General features: G+C 50.3%; 1 protein-coding gene across 1 annotated transcript; it reads right to left on the bottom strand.

Moving 5' to 3' along the window:
* Window positions 1-15,014, bottom strand: Prph2 (peripherin 2). Its single transcript, XM_034521327.2, has 3 exons — window positions 14,184-15,014; window positions 4,942-5,188; window positions 1-1,514 (listed from the first exon to the last, which is right to left on the bottom strand). Exons 1-3 carry the CDS (start codon window positions 14,762-14,764, stop codon window positions 1,320-1,322), a joined length of 1,023 nt encoding a protein of 340 aa, XP_034377218.1. The 5' UTR covers window positions 14,765-15,014; the 3' UTR covers window positions 1-1,319.
* Between the last annotated feature and the right edge of the window lie 2,162 nt (window positions 15,015-17,176).

The following is a 17,176-nucleotide window of genomic DNA, read 5'->3' as shown; positions in this document are numbered from 1 at the left end:
TTTTCAGACAATATAGTTTTAATATCTCTTAATACGATTGTTGACAACATAGTTAGAATTGGGTGTAGAGTACCTTCCACCATGGTCTCAGCCCTCCTGAGAGGTGACAGCAGGACTCTGAGGGTCCCCACCACTACGCCTGGCTCAGCATCTGGACCAGTCCTTGCTCCAAGAGACTCAGGACACTAAACAACGCTGGGGCCACAGTTCACTGGGTGTACCAGCATATCTAATCTGCTCTTCCCCCTGAGAGACTTAGAGCCACACAGCTGAGCCCTGTGGTGATCTGGGAATCGTAATCTGGATGCCACCAAAATCATATTTTGCTTCCCCTGAGAGCTTGTCTGTCATTCCCAGAAGAAACAGCAAATTCCCACACGCTAGTTCAGAAAGATAGGCAGTCCTCCAGAATCTTCCTTGATACAGGAGCATTCCCATAGTGCTTTGTGGGAGGAAAAACACAAGCTCCCAGATGTCCTTGCCCTCCTCTGCACTGTGCAGTCCACTAGGACTGCTATGACCATCTGAGACCATGTCCCCAAGCCCACCAGGAGGTAAGGCCTGGTCCCCAAGTGGCAGACTCTTAACTGATCGTCACTTCTCTCCCACACAAGGACAGCAGACTCAACTAGGGCTTTCACAGGCAGCGGCTCACCCAGCACTTGTGAGTGGAGGGATGCAGAGCAAGGGACTGAGTCTGGGCAGGGGCAGGCATGGGGCTCTCGCTGGGTTTTAGTAAAGAAAAGTTTTCACTTCCTGTACCATCTGTGAGTTTCTATGTGGAGGTAATCCTCTGGGGGAGTCCATTACTCTGAAAAAAATATCATTGTTTCTCCCCCATTGTGTAACATTAAGCAAACGGTGACAGCCTGTTAACCCTATCATTAAGGAAAAGACAACAAGGCTCTTAGAGTTTTGTTTTTTCACCTTGCTTTTATGTGTCAAGTGATGGTTTGGATGCAGAACTCGGAGCTTAAAAGAAGCAGATGCTACTGAGGAGGGGAGAGGCCCTTGGTGTGGCCAGTCACCTATGTGAGAACTGGACTCACACTTGGACAGAGCCCTGGACTGGCCAGTCCTGGGAGACTGGGCATCCACGGGGAGCAGTCAGTCACTCGCATTTGGAGGCAGCTGTCTCACAAATGTGTGTAGCCCTAAGGACCTTGAACTTCAAGGCCTGCGTCAAGGAGAGTCAGTAGGTGACCAGCTTTCTTGGGAAATTTGGACTTTCAGCTGGACAAGGGGGTATCCACATTCCCTGGAGTCCACTAAGTAATGAGGAGGAGAGAGGCCCCAGGCCATCAGCCAGCCTCTGGGGCCTAGCCTGCATCTGCACCTTCAGCCTCCACCTGATTGCTCTTGCCCAGCTTTTTAAAGCTCTCCAGAAAGGCCTTCCAGGTCTCCGACACGCTCTTCTCCAGCAGCCAGCCCTCACTCTCACACTCAGGGTCCTCCGGGTTGGACACACTCTCCAGTGCTGTGTGGAGGTAGCGGAGTCCGGCAGTGATGCTCACCTGATGGGGAGAACAGAGACTTAGAACAGACATGGGGCATAGCTAGGAGGGCTGTTAGCACAATGTGAGTGGCAGCAGCTCACATCACCCTGGATGTGGGGCTTGAACTGATAGTCATATTGCAATTCATCCCACCCTGGCCTCCCTTCCAGCCCCCTGAAGGTGTTTAGAACCTTTGATATTCTCTGCCTAGGTCATCATGGCTCCTCGGTTGCTTGCCTCTTAATCCAGAGCTGACCCTAAATGACCTGTGCTGCACCTCTCTCTCCTCTTCTTCCTGCCCTTCCCCTACCAGGCTGAACACACTAGTCCTTCACGCCATGTCCCACCCTGTCACAGTTTGTTTCTTTGTCCATAACAATGTCAGTGCCTTTACTGGGTGGGATCATGAGGTTACTTCCTGGGCTGGCAAGATGGCTTGATGGGTAGAGACTTGCTGCCAAGAATCAATTTTTGATTTCCCCATAGTGGAAGGAGACAGCTGATTCTTGCAGGTTGTCCTCTGCCCTCCACAAGTGTGCCATGGCACACATATGCCCAAACATGTACACACACACACACACACACACACACACACACAAATATAATCTTTTTAAAACTTACTCCCAGGCCAGGCATGGTGGAGCATGCCCTTAATCCCAGCACTCAGAAGGCAGAGGCAGGTAGATTTCTGTGAATCTGAGGCTAGCCTGGTCTACATAGAGAGAGCTCGAAGACAGCCAGAACTATGTAGAGAGAGATCTTGTCTCAAAACAACAACAAAAGACTCACTTGTGGGCCTGGAAGATGGTTCAGCAGTCAAGAGCACTCACTTGCTCTTGCAGAGGACACAGGTTTGGGTCACAGTACCCACAGGGCAGCTCAGAACCATCCGTCACTCAGGTTCCATGGAATTTGGTCCCCTCTTCTGACCTCCACTGGCACCAGGTAAATACATGACACACATGCATACAGGCATGCACATGCATACAGGCATGCACATGCATACAGGCATGCACATGCATACAGGCAGGCAAAACACACACAAATCTAAAAAGATGAAAAGTCGTTTCCTCCTCTGCACGCCCTGGGTGTGGGATGATCTCCTATTTGTGTGGTAATGAATGGATGCTGGTCTCCAGCTGCTCACATTTTTGCACTAGCAGCCACGGTGGCAGACTCTGGGTCTTAAAGTATCTGTATTGACCTACCAGCCTGCATGTCAGTGGGTGTGAGACTCAAAGAGGAGACAATGACTGCGTCTTCTGGCTTGCAGATTTTCAGAGGAGGTAGCAACTGCCTCCCGTGGACGATGTGGGACCCTGTATGTGCAGAACACACCTTATGTACACCTGACAGGCCAGGTAGAGCTATCAGCTGATTGGTGATTGGCATGGCGGGTACCATTTTTTCCTTTCATTTTGTATTGTATTCACTCCTTACCTCTATACAGGTTTCCTGTGCAGCTCCAAGCTGTTTCCTAAGAGTGGGACTGTCCCCCTCCCCTCATCCATTAAATGCACCACACACACCAGCCCCAGAACACACAGGGTGGTGGCAGTACCACACCTAACATCCGACAATGGGTGCATGGGGGGTACTTAATTGTAAGAGTGTCTAGTTATATAGTGACTGGCCAATTCTAGGTATTATTATTGTCTGTCAAATGTTTACTAGCATATTTTACAATGGAAAGGCTTCCTCCTCCTGAGGGAAGCATGCTACGCTGTGGACTCTGAGCTTGGTAGTGGTCTGCCCTTTTGTCCGTGTTTGACTGTCTCCTGACTGGATTGCGATGCATAAGACATCAAGGCTCAGGTTACAAGGCTGCCCTCAGCTCCAGCAGGCTACTGCCTGAGGCAGCTCTGCTTCCTAGAAGTTGGGGGTGTTCAAACTCCGTGTCCCCCATGAACTGGTCCCTGTGAGCTGGGTTCCAGCAGTGGTGATCTGGAAGGCGATACCTGCAGGCTTCCAGGACGGTCATCCTGTCATGGATCTTAGGTTAGTGACTGTCGGCCCGGTTGTTAGCTGTTTCCCTCATGGCACTCATTCCCAAGACTGCCTCAAGGTGTCATCAAACCAGTAAATGGCCATGATGTGCTGCCTTTGCCCTGACATCAAAAGCCTTCACATGTGGTCTAGCCACCCTGTCATTTCCCATGGTGGCTTAGGAGAGGTGTGTAGATACCCCCCCCCCCCCGTCCTTGTCCATGTGCTACAAGAGAGACCCAGGGAATCTTCTCTAGTAGAAAGAGACTTCCTCAGCTAATGTTTCTGACTTGCTACATTTTGGTTTTGGAGCTGAGGTTTTCTGATGCGTGTAACACAGAGTCACCCCCAAGTAGTTTGTGGCCCATTCAGCCACTAGAACAGCTCCCAGCACCGGTTACCATGTCCTTCCAAGGATTATTTGGACAAAGAAAGATAGAGGGGAGGGGTTGCTGAGTTTCAAGAAACTACAGAAAAAGGAACTGAGCCATATAGATGGCATAAGGTTAGACTAGCATGTAAACACCAACTAGACTCTTCAAACGTACAAATCTATATAGACTGTCTTGCCTGAAGGTCCCAGCATACACATCAATCAATATACATGAAGACTGTCAATAGCAATGCCACTGTCCCCATGTAACAGTTAATGTAACCATCCAAGGCCTCAGAAACAAAGAAGCAAAGTGCTGGGAGAACCCCAGAGTCTGGTTAAGTGAAAAGCCAAGCATAAGAGGTTGTGTAGTATAAAAGTCCATGTGCACGAGGTGTCCAGAACAGGCATAAGCACCGGCAGTTACAAATGGGTAGCTGCCATGGGTGCTGCTAAGCGTTACTGTTTAGTGGGTGTGAACTTTTCTTGGGGGGGGGGGTGTGAATGAAATGATTTGGAACTAGGTTGAGGTGGTGGATACCTGCTACTGTGAACACAATAAACGACTTGATTTTGTGCACCCCTTTAATCCCAGCACTTAGAAGGTGGGGGCAGGCAGATCTTTTTGAGTTTGAGGCCAACCTGGTCTACATAGAGAGTTCCAGGATAGCCAGGTCTATATATAGAAAGACCCTATCTCAAAAATAAAAAAGGAAATGAAAGGAAGAAAAAGAGAAAGTCAATTATATGTTGATTTTTTTTTACCTACATATATTTTGTAAGTAATGATGCCAAGCACAATAGCCCAGCTTTTGGGGGATACTGATCGTGAATTCAAGGGCAGTGTGGTTAACATAACGAGAGTATGTCTCAACCACAAAAAAAAAAAAAATGCCAGGCATGGTGGTGGACACCTGTTTCCTGGTACTTGGAAGGAGAAGGAATTCAAGGCTAGCCTTGGCTACATATCAAGTTCAAGGCTAACCTAGATTACATGAGACCCTGTAGGTTTGCTCATCAGATCTGGCTTCACCATGCTAAACCCAAGCCTGGCAGGCTCCCTTTTCCTGTCCTCTGTGGGCCTACCTCAAAGAGCCAGACGAGAAGTGTGACAAAACCCATGGAGTTCATGAGACTGCTGTAGTAATTCAGCAGGGCGGCCCTGCAGCCCCTCAGCCAGAGGTTGAGCTCCTCAGTCTGGTGGTCATAGCTGTAGTGCGCTGAGTTGTTGGTGACCTGGTACTGGATACAGGGCCGTGGTGAGCTGGGGTTGCAGCAGCTGAAAGGAACACCATCCACCAGGTACCGCCCATCCACATTGCTCTTGATGCGACTGGAAGAGAAACAGCCTGGTTCAGGCTCAGGGGACATCTCCCATGCCCTGGGAACCTGTGTTCACTCATGCATGGCCCATGAACACCCCCCACCTGCCAGCTGCTGTACTAAGAACTACATATAGAACAGCGAACCTATTCCAGCCTTCCTGGGATGGAAGTTCTAGAAGGTGGAGGCAGGATTTAAACCCTCACCCTTCACCAACCATCTCTCCCCTTCATAGATCACTCATGACCAGGGTCAGTGCAGAGGCAGGACCTGGAGGCTGGGGACAGACACAGGCCTCACCTCTGTAAACTCCACGCTAACAGCAGAATCTCCTTACTCACTTTGAAAGACAAAGCGATGTCCTCTGCTCACTAAGCCGCCAGGCAAGGCTCCCAACAATTTCGCATGTTTGTATTAATTCATGTTTCTTTGGGGTCTGCTGCACCTTCACAGAGATCCATACTCCCAGAGGAACCTTCACAGTGAAAGTCCTTCCCGTCCCCACAAACTGTACATGCTGCCTGACCAGGACTTGGCAAAGATCCCTCCAGCAACTCGCTTAAGATGTGTGTGCTTGGCTGGGCATGGCGGAACACCCTGTAATCCCAGCTCTTGGGAGGTGGAGGCAGGAGGATCAGTGTAAGGTTAGCCTCAGCTATACAGTGCATTCAGGGCCAGCTGAGACTGCAGAAGGCTGTCTCCAGAGATACATACGTAAATAAAGGCTAAAGAGACAGCTTGGTAAAGAGCTGGACCATGCAAGAGGAAGGACCTGAATCCAGTCTGTGATGGCTTGGGCTTTAGGAACCCAGACAGATGGATTCCTGGAACTCATTGGTTAGCTGGTGTCTACTTGGCAAGTTCCAAGCCAGTGAGAGACTCTATCTCAAGAGGAGGAGGAAGAGGAGGAGGAGGAGGAGGAGGAGGAGGAGGAGGAGGAGGAGGAGGAGGAGGAGGAGGAGGAAGAGGAAGAGGAAGAAGAAGAGAAGAAGAGGAGGAGGAAGAGAAGAAAAAGAAGAGGAAGAGGAGGAAGAAGAGAAGAAGAGGAGGAGGAAGAGAAGAAAAAGAAGAGGAAGAGGAGGAAGAAGAGGAAGATGAGAAGAGGAGGAGGAAGAAGAAGAGAAGGAAGAGGAGGAGGAAGAGAAGAAGAGGAGGAGGAGGAGGAAGAGAAGAAGAGGAGGAGGAGGAAGAAAGGTGATGGATAGCACCTGAGCTCACCTGAGGTTGTCCTCAGTGCTCCACACACACCCTTGCATTCTCATGTATGAATGCCCACACACCCTCATACACATACATAAAATAAAATCTGTCTTCAAGCTCTTGTCTGAAATAGCCCACGTTGGGCTGATGAGATGGCTCGGTGGGTAAAGGGGCTTGCTGAGCTTTGCGACCCAAGTCTGACCACCAAGACCACACGGTAGAAAGAGAAAGCCAGCTGCCACACGTTGTCTTCTGACCTTCAGAGGCACGCTGCAGAGTATGCGCACCTGTAGACACACACCACAGACACACATACCGATGATGATAACAATAATAGCTCATTGTTTTTAAAAACCAAAAAGCCCACGGGGTTGTCTTACACGCTGGCCTTAAACCTTAGAGACCATCAATGGAGAGTGTCCTGGATTTTTTTTTCTTTTTATTTCAGTGAGCTATATCTGTGGCAGGCTGCTGTGGGGTGGCCATATGGTCCATAGGTTTGTTCAGGTGGAGTATAGACGGGAAATCTATAGAAGTGCCCTGTGTCTGTGCGTGACCCCGTCTGAGGCTATGTCTTGTATCTAGCCAGCCATGGGAGATACAACCTGTACCACACCAGTCCAAACTCTGGTCTCTGTAGACCAAGTAGATAAATAGTACCCGAAGTTTGGGGGTATTATTATTATGAAGGGGATTCATCAGTGTCTTGAGAGAGTGAGTTTCTCTTACATTTGTTACTGTGTGCACACGCCTGTATCATGACGCATGATACAGATGTCAGAGGACAACTTGCAGGAGTTGATCTCCCCTCCCCCACAACCAAGCCATCTCACCTGCTCCCTTCGGTTTATCTGAATTTACACTTCTCTCTTTCTAAGACCATCCCTTGCCTTAGGGTCCACCTGTGGGCTTCTCCATGAGCCGCCTGCTGCTTTCCGCCCATCCGGATTAGTTAGGGCGCTAGGTGGGCTGCACATGGTGACACAGGTTATGTGGTATATCCATTATTCATGGGCAGGGTGCACTACCTAATAAACAGGTGACACTAGGTGGCACAGGTATAGGACAGGCCTCGGCTTCCTTGTGCCATGAGGATTATGTGAGGAGACAGGAAAAAAGGGGCTTGAAGAGAGCACGGCAGGCACCAAATACAACGTAAGGGTGAGCGCATGCGCAGAGGGTGCCTCACCTGGCCGTGGTCAAGCAAGACTCATCCCTAGTACTGGGGAACCCACATCAGGCTATGAAATGAACAGACCAGAGGACAGACATCACAGGGACACGGTCACTTGTGAGTTAGTAGCTGTTGTTCTGGCAGGCTCACTGCCTGCGGACGAAGTCGCCTCCCCATGATGCCTTTGTGCTTGGGGCAGCGTAAGCCAGATCTTGCCCGGCTTCTGCCAAGCTCCCATAGCTTGAGCTCATTGCATGGCCCATACAGTACTAGGCCAGTGCTGGTGACAGTGCCCTAGATGGGACAGGGCAGAAAGGCAGGCTGGAGGGATATTGGCAGGGCCTTCTGATGTCCTTTACACCTGCCTCTCATGTCTATCCCAAGGATATCTGAAATGAGGGTCAGACTGGTAGTCATGCGGCTGAGGCCTGCAGAGGCTCCCCTCTCTCCACCCCTCTCCTCTTGAAGGCCCGTGGCCTTGGGCACACCCAGCAGAATTTAGTCTCTGAGACGTTTCCTCCCTTCAAGCACCTAGGACCCTCAGCTGGCTTTATTCAAAGCCGAGGCCCCCACATTCAGGTACTGTTCTTGCTGCTGACTTGCAGGCTGTCCCTGGACCCTGCACATATATTCCCCCCCCCCAAGCCATTTCTAGCATCCCCAGGCACAGGTGTGGGTCTGGCAGAGGACAGACTACAGTGCCACTTGTTCTGTGATGCTGGTCCTTTCTTGGACATGTGTGGGGTGGCTGTAAGCCCATCACCTCACAGGTTCACAGGTAATAATACAAGTAACACATTTGGCCAAGCCTTCAGAAAATCTTGGCTCCTCTCCACATGAAGCCCTCTAAAGAGGACCTTGGAAAGCCACCAGACGATTCTGTAGAGAAGGCAGCGGGATCCTGAGGAGCACAGAGTCTCATCTAAGCCCCAGCAGCTGCCCACTGACTTCCTATTGCCTTGGACTTTACCCACTCCTCAGGATGCCAAGGTCTCTCCCCTACACTGGCCTTCAACTCCTTCTGTAACTGAGGACGACCTTGAACTTCCCATCCTCCTGCCTTCACCCACCACGTGTTAAGATCACTGGCATGCTCCACCACACCCAGTTTACATGGAGACCCGGATGGATCTCATGGCCACCGTCATGCTGGATACACATCCAACCAACCAAGTTCCACCCTAAGTTCTTTGGGCCTTCTACCTGGAGACAGTTAAGTAAGAAAGAAACATGACACCAGGCAGTGGTGGCGCACGCCTTTAATCCCAGCACTTGGGAGGCAGAGGCAGGCGGATTTCTGAGTTCGAGGCCAGCCTGGTCTACAGAGGGAGTTCCAGGACAGCCAGGACTACACAGAGAAACCCTGTCTCAAAAAAGAAAAAAAAAAAAAAAAGAAAAAGAAAAAAAAGAAAGAAACATGACTCTCTCTACCCATCCTGTACTTCAGGATCCACCACCTAGCCCCATCCGTGTCCCTACACCCACCCCAGGTGCCCCCAAGATGAAGTAAAGCCTGCACACCTGCTTCACACTTGCTACAAGTGTGCCTGAAGTCACACAGCAATCATGGGGCTGAGACCAGCAGAGACTCCTGAGTGTCCCCAGCTCCCACCTCCCCTTCCTAAACTTCAGTGAGCAAGGCACCCTGCTGGTCTCCACAGGACATGACCATGTCTCCCTCAAACTGAGGCTCCCTGAGAACAGACTTATTTCCTTATATAGCTTCTCACCACCTGAAGTGGCATGAAAAAAATTAAACAGGGGGTGTGTGTGGGGGGGAAGCAGGATGCTAGTCCTTTATATACCACACTCTCTGAACAGCCTCCCGGGTCAACTCTCCACCATGGTTTCTTTGATTCTCACTCTTTAGATGGGTTACCAAAGGTCAGAGGTGAAGCGAGTGACCCCAGTTCCCCAGCTGTCCCTCTGCTCCTTGAGTCACTGGATACCCGAATCCCACTGCTCTCTTTCCCTACGGATAGACTCCATGTTTCCCAGAAGAGCCTGCAGGCTGCCTTGAGATGGCTCGATTGCCCTGACAGTGGGGTAACCTAGAACACAGGCTCAAGATCCAATGACACCCCCCCCCAGCAGAATACTTTTATAGCCTGGGAACTACGCTGATATAAATAGCCAGCTCACCCCTAAGAAGCTCTGCTCTGACCTAGCTTTGTCTTAGGAGGCAAGTGGGGCCCTAATCTGCCAGAGGAAAGGAGGCCAGGCCCTGAGTAAACAAGCAAGGTGATACAGGGATAGGGGACAGAGCTGTGTGCCCGTGTGCCTGGAGGGCCCAGGGAAGTCCCACCTGGAGCTTGGCCCTTCCTTCCCTGTGCTAAACAGGGGTCCTTTTTTGGGACCCAACACCTCAGTCTGATGATAGAGGTTCTGTCCCAAAATGAGATATAAGAAGCTCAACAGACGTGTTCCTGAGGACTGGGGTCATTCCGGGGCCTGACCCCTCCCTCTGCAGATGTCAGGCAGTGACAACACAGTGCATTCTTTTCTTCTGGCCCATCCAGGACCCCCAGCTGAAGAGGGACACTAAGGCACAGTTACAGCCTGCAGAACCGGGGTGTGGAGGGAGCTTAAGGGGGATAGTTCTGGTTTGGGGTGCACCTCTTTGCTATATGGGGTACTGACATAGAAGCACCAAGACTCAAGTTGTCCTCTGACCTCTACAAAGTGTGGCACACACACCCCTCCATACCCCCACACTATATACATACATACATACATACATACATACATACATACATACATACGTGTTATTTTAAATTTCTTTTTAAAGCTTTTTGTGGCTAGTCACATGCCCCCTTTTTTTCTGGCCTTGTCCCTGCCATCAGAATCTTACCCTTAGGCTACGGAGAATCCAGAAAAAGACTACTTCTCAGGGCTTGGGGTCGCAAAATACAAATAAACTTTACAAACTCCAGAATTTCCTCTTTCCTTTTTTTTTTTTTTTTTTTTTTTTTTTTTTTGTATTTTTACTTTTTTCTACTTTTCCTCTTTCTTTTTTATTGTTTTTGATTGTTTGTTTGTTTGTATGTTTGCTTTGGTTTTTTTTTTTTTTCCGAGACAGGGTTTTTCTGTGTAGCCCTGGCTGTCCTGGAACTCACTCTGTAGGCCAGGCTGTCCTCGAACTCAGAAATCCGCCTGCCTCTGCCTCCCAAGTGCTGGGATTAAAGGCATAAGCCACCACCGCCCAGCGGCTCTTTGTTTTTCAAGACAAGATTTCTCTGTGTAGCCCTGGCTGTCCTGGAACTTGCTCCATAGATGCAACTGGCCTTGAACTCAGAGACCTGCCTGCTTCTTTTTCTACATTCATGCCTCTTGCTGCGGTCAGTCATATTTTCAGTGTGTACAGTAGCAAAATTCTCCTCCAGGACAATGGAATTAAGATAATTGTGTTCCGGCAAGTTGGTATGGTACACAGATGTAAATTTGTAAAGGATTTTTAAAACATACTGTTTATTGTGGCGGAGCCCAAGGAGGTCAGGGGGCACTTGCTAGCATGAGCTTTCTTAAACAGTGTGACATTGAAGTCACACTCAGCAGCAAGAATCTTCACCCACTGAGCTACCTTGCCAGTCCCACTGAAGTAGTTAAATGTCCACGTGGAAATTTGGGTTCCCTGGTCATTGGGAGTACAGTGACCTGGGTTATTTCTCCACTCTCAAAGCAAAAGGAATTTGTAATTACAAAGAAACTCTTATATTATTCTTCAAAGACTAAGGGGAAGACAAGACTCTGACAGAGAGGACTGGGGGGAGGGGCAGCTAAAAAGAACAGCTCCTGCCTCCTCCAAGAAAAGAAGAGGAGGAAGGGGAAGGGAGAGGGGGAGAGGGAAGAGAGATGGAGGAGGGAAGGAGGGAGGGAAAAAGAGAGAGGGAGGAGAGAAGGAAGAAGGGACAGGGAGGAGGAAGGGAGAAGAGAGAGGGAGGAGGGAAGGAAGGAGGGACAGGGAGGAGGGAGGGAGAAGAGAGAGGAAAGAGGGAAGGAAGGAGGAACAGGGAGGAGGGAGGGAGAAGAGAGAGGGAGGAGGGAAGGAAGGAGGAACAGGGAGGAGGGAGGGAGAAGAGAGAGGGAAGAGGGAAGGAAGGAGGGACAGGGAGGAGGGAGGGAGAAGAGAGAGGGGAGAGGAAAGGAAGGAGGGACAGGGAGGAGGGAGGGAGAAGAGAGAGGGAGGAAGGCAGGCTGGCAGGCATGAGGGCAGCTGTTGAGGTGGATCCGGGTAGAGCAGTTGCTTAGCCCAAGGCCCTGGGTTATGTAGGCCCAGGTCCCCAGCACTGGGTGGGAGGACAGGTTCCCTAGGGAAGGACTGACTGCTACTCTGCTGGCTTAGCAGAGTATTAAACCAACTCCGAACGACTGATTACCCCGCCTGTGAGTGCCCTCAACCGCCAGCAGAGAAGCAATGATGGTAGGTGGTGAGCAGCAGAGGCTCAGGACTGGACAAGTGCAGAAAACATAGACTGCACCTGCCCCGCCCTAAATGGGACATCTCTGTCACACCCCATGCTCAGGGATGGCTACAGGAAGCCAGTGCTTTCCAGACACAGCAGGGCAGTGGCATCTGTGAACTGCTAGTGGCTTTTGACTGCGGGCATAAGACCTGCGCGAAACCAAGCCAGAAAAAGTCCCAGTAAGGATGTGGACAGACAGGAGGAGTTATTGGCAGCTAATGGCTGCCAGCGGGAGGGGGAGGGGCACGCAGTTTTCCTCAGGGACGTGGCCCCTGAGAGACTATCCGTGCTCAGTAGATGACTAGATAGCCATTACACATGGATAGCACTAATTAGACTCCATTTATTTAAGACAGAGAGAAAAAGAGAGAGATAGGAGGAAGAGGAGGAGGAGGAAGAAGGGAGGAAGGGTACGGTGGGGGATTAGAAGGGCATGGGATGGAGTAATTAAAACACATTAGACACATTCGAAACTCAGTCAACTTGAAAAGGAGAAAAAAGAAAAGGTTTCCATCTGGAGTCCACATTAGAAAAAGAAAAAAGAAAAACGCCAGTTGACTGAAAGCCTCTCTCATCTTGTTTTAGCATTTCCTCTCTTATGCCCAGTTCTACTTGTCTCTTGGCTTCGCGTCCTCCTAGGTGATTTATGCAAATCCTGCCCTCCTGCCCTGTCCCTGCAGACTTGTCATAATCCTCTCCTTGCCTGGGGATTTGTGGCTGTAATCTCCTTCCATAGAGAAAATGACATCCAAGCAGTAACCTTCACTGGATTCCCCTCCACAGAGGAGCAAAGCCTTGTCTAAGCTAGATGCCAACCTCCCAGGACCCCCTGGGTTTCAAGCGCATCCTGCTGGGGTTCTGGGGTGCCTGCCAGCTCAAGGCCTCATGGGATTTGCCAGTTACTCAAAGAAAGGAAAAACAAACAGACAAAAAAACCAAACCTGGATGGACCACTGCCCTAGGATGTCAGCCAGGGTATGTCACAAAGCATGCTCCTCCCTAGAGATCACCCTCTGGGGAAGAGCAGCTGGAGCTGAGGGGGAGGCTCATTCTCCCTGAAACCTTCTACCACTGAACTCCATCTTCACACATACCAAGAGCACCCTGGGAAAACTTAGTTGTGCTGTGTCAGCAAACAAAACAATTTGGATCAAAGGGCTTGCCATCCTGTGCCTGCCTGCCTGACAACATGAGAGGAAGTGCCGGGACCACCATGCCAGGAAAGACCGGACTCCCCGAAACTCTCCCCTGTCCTCTGCACACACTGTATACACACAGAGAGAGATAACGCACCGGGCATAGAGGCACATGCCTTTAATCCCAGCACTTGGAAGGCAGAAATAGAAGGATCCCTTTGCGTTCAAGACCAGTCTAGTCTACATAAGGAGTTCCAGGCAGCCAAACTATATATGACACTGAGTCCAAAAAAAAGGAGGAGGAGGAAGAGGAGGAGGAGGAGGAAGAAGAGGAGGAAGAGGAAGAAGAGGAGGAAGAGGAGGAGGAGGAGGAGGAGGAGGAGGAGGAGGAGGAGGACCAGAACAAGCAGGTACCTGCTATATACCAGGCATAGACAGACCAGGAAAGGTACTCCGGGATCACACATTCCAGTATCTTTCCTTGAAAGATGGGTAGAAAGACCAGTCACATGTCAGTTGAGAGCAAAGCCAGAAAGAAGCAAAGCCCAGAGATGTCTGCCCCCCCCACACACACACCCTGAAAATAACAGGAAGATAGTTCACCATATCCAAGGACAGACTCCTGTAGGCACCTCTGACCTCATCAAAAGCTTGGGAAACTAAGGTGCAAACCAGAAAACGTAAGTTCTATGACAGACGCCACCTCGAATGGAACAAGATAAGTACGGAGAAATAGCTTGAGCTCTGAAGACCCCATTCTTACTGTAGGAAGGGGCCCTGTGTCCTGGCTCTCCTGGCAACTCCCGTCCATCTTTGCATCTTTATTTCAGTGCACATCTTTCCCACCTCAGCCGGAGTGAAGCTGAAGCAGATGAGGTTGCCATCGTTGAGGGCCAGATGGACCAGGCTGCTGGCAATGGCACATGGTCCAGCATAATGCCCCTCACACATCCGTTCTATACCCAATAGAGGGGAAAGGGACTGGGCAGGCTGGGGAAATCAAAGACTTGGGTCAAAGTGATGGCTACTCACTCTTTGACCTCCTTGGAGGAAAAGTCCAGGTAGCGATTGCTGATCCACTGAATCTCAAACCAGTCCCGGAAGCCGTTGTTCCCGCAGCACCTGAACTCGATCTGCAGCATGTCGATGGTCTTTTTCATGAAGCACCGGCCTGGGGTGTCGGTGTCCCGATAGTACTTCATCCCATTCTTGAGCCCGTCAGCTAGGGTGCTCTCCAGGGAGCCCCGCAGCAGGAAGCAGCAGAGAGCCACGAGGAAGAGCATGACGTTAAAGAAGACACAGACAGCCAGGTACGGCTTCAGCCAGGGCTTCCACTTGGCGTACTTGGCAGGGTCCAGGGCATCATAGCAGATCTTCCCAGCCAGAGAGTTGAAGACGCATGACAGGACCCCCACCCCTATCAGGGAGTTGGGCACAAAGTGGCTCTCGGAATTATTCATCACGTCACTCCTTTTGCGGAGTTCAATCTTCAGGAACAGCCCCAGGCTGAAAAGGATGATGCCGGCCAACACGGACAGCCAGTTCATAAGCCAGAGCCCCTGGGCCAACTTGACCCGCTTCTTCTGGTCAAACTTGACTTTGAGCAGCGCCATGCTTACCGAGTGGGGTCAGCGGCCTCCCCGCAGTTCAGTTTCCACTCCTAACCCGAATGAGCTCAGGGATTGGACCACTCATAGTCTTGGGAAGAGCACCATGGGCCCAAACTGCAGGGACTTGCCCATTTTGGGGTCTCCCTAGCCTGGGATCCCCGTTAACTCAGTAACGGTAGCCGGAGCTAATCTAGGCCGCCGTACCTGCAGAGTCCTTCCCAGCCAAGGAGTGACGTCCAAACGCTGCGGATTAAAAGTGGTATCCACAACACCGTCACTAATCTCTTTAGCCGGGGTCATCCCATTAGACAAAGCTATACCAATTCGAAACACGGCCGGGAGGAGCCTCCGTGTGTGTACATGCCGGACCCAGCTCCGCTCAAAATTCCAGAGCCAAAGGATAGAGGCTGGCAAGAAGAATAGGCTGGGCAGTTCCCCAAAGCCGCAGTGAGATTCTCGTCGGTCTGTGAGTCTGAGACAAGAGAGGTTTAACCTTCGGGGCTGGAGAGATGGCTCCGTGGTTAAGAACACTGACTGTTCTTGCGGAGGACTCAGGCTTGATTCCCAGCACCCACACAGTGGCGCACACCCATCTGTAATTCAGTTCCAGGGCATCTGACGCTGGAGTCTGGCTTCCACGACCCCAGACACATAGCAGTGCCTGGATATACATGCAGACAAAACTACCATTCACATGTATTAAGATAACAAAGGCAGCAGTGTCACGCACCTTCAATCCCATCACTAGAAATGCAGAGGCAGGCAGATGTCTGAGTTCGAGGCCAGCCTGGCCTACAAAGGAGTTCCAGGACAGCCAAGGCTACACAGAGAAACCCTGTCACGAACTAAAGATGGCAAATAATTCCAGATTCCACCCCTGTCTTGGTGGTTGGGTGTTTTGTGATTTTGTTTTTCTTTTAGACAGGGTCTCAGTGTGTAGCCCTGGCTGGCCTGCAACTCATCGTGTAAACCGGATTGCCTCAAATGCAGAGAACCAACTGCCTCTCCTCTTGAGTGCTGGGACTAAAGGAGTACTGTACCACACAAGGCTACGTGTAGCAAGACCAAGCAAGGTCAGTGGGAGCTACTTGAGGGCCTCTCTCAAACAAACAAACAAACAAACCAGCAATTGCATTGAACATCTGTCACCATGGTCACAAGCAAGGAGGCATGAGAAGTCTATAGCGAATTTTTGTTGCTGTTTGGGGTTGTTTTCTGTCTTGTTTTTCCAGTGTAAAGACAAGCTCCCTATAGCCCAGGCTATACTACTATATAGCCCAGGCTTGCCTCGAAATTGAAAACTTCCCATCTCAGCACCAGCAAGCCAGTTAATTGTCATTTCTAGTTAGTAGATATTTTAAAAGCAATTTTAGGCTTACACAAATCTGAACAGAAAATACGGAGTTACCATCCCCACACACCCTGCCCAGTACTAGCTTGCATGACTGTGTTATATTTTTATATTGTTTTGCTTGAGATGGTATTTTGCCATGTGACCCAGGCTAGCCTTGAATTATCCTCCTTTCTGCCTCAACTGCTGGAATATAATTTTTAAAAGAGATTTTTCAAATTACATATATATGTGGACAGGGGTCGGGGGAGACGTGCACAGGGGTGCAGGAACCCACAGAGGCCAGAAGAGGGCGACTGCATCTCTGCAGCTGAAGTTAAAGGCAGTTGTGAGCTGCCTGGTTATAGAGGCTGGGACCAAACACCTGTTGTCCCCTGTAAGAGCAACAAGGGACACCTCTCCTGTTTCAATTTTCATATCTCTCTCTCTCCCCTCCCCCTTTTCCCCTCTCTCTAGCTTTTTTGAGACAGGGTCTCTCTAGGTAGTCCTGGGCTGTCCTGGAACTTACTATGTAGACCAGGCAGACCTCAGGCTCACAGAGATCCATCCTCCCAGCTCTGCCTCCTGAGTGCTGGGATTAAAGGTGTGTGCCACCATGCCTGGCAGTTTCCACCATTCTCAGGTATGTTCGATGATAGCACATTGCTATTTTATTTTGCAATTGCCTCACATTTATACTGAGGATCATGTGTGCGCGTGTGTGTTCAGGTAGGAGTACCAGTACTTCTGCACGGGGTGGGGGAGGTGTTGGTGTCTTTCTCTCTACCAGGCTCCACCTGCCTAGGCCGGCTGCCCAGGGAGCCCAGATCATGCACCACTCCTAGAGCATGGGTGAGTGAGCCACCAGGCCAGCATTCTACATGGGTGCTAGGGACGGAACCCGGGTCCTCATGGTTGCACAGCAGGCACTTTACCCATGGATCCATCTCCACCTCCCGGAACAGCTTTTCCTTGTTTGTTTATTTGCTGTACCTTTTTAAATGAAGTATCTGTTTGAAATTATTTTTTTGTTGTTGTTTTGTTTTGTTTTGTTTTGTTTTGAGACAGGGTTTCTCTGTGTAGCC

The sequence above is a fragment of the Arvicanthis niloticus genome, chromosome 17 (assembly GCF_011762505.2).
Source record: "Arvicanthis niloticus isolate mArvNil1 chromosome 17, mArvNil1.pat.X, whole genome shotgun sequence".
Lineage (NCBI taxonomy): Eukaryota > Metazoa > Chordata > Mammalia > Rodentia > Muridae > Arvicanthis > Arvicanthis niloticus.
Note: the sequence above shows the minus strand (reverse complement) of the source record. Positions and strands in the feature narration are given on the sequence as shown.

Bases quoted from the DNA above. Each gene is read 5' to 3' on its own strand.
- Prph2 (XM_034521327.2), bottom strand. From the start codon at position 14,764: ATGGCGCTGCTCAAAGTCAAGTTTGACCAGAAGAAGCGGGTCAAGTTG. The intron at 5,189-14,183 runs GTGAGTAGCCAT...TTTCTCTTCCAG, and splicing joins TCCTCCAAGGAGGTCAAAGA to TCGCATCAAGAGCAATGTGG. The intron at 1,515-4,941 runs GTAGGCCCACAG...TCTCCCCATCAG, and splicing joins TTCTCGTCTGGCTCTTTGAG to GTGAGCATCACTGCCGGACT.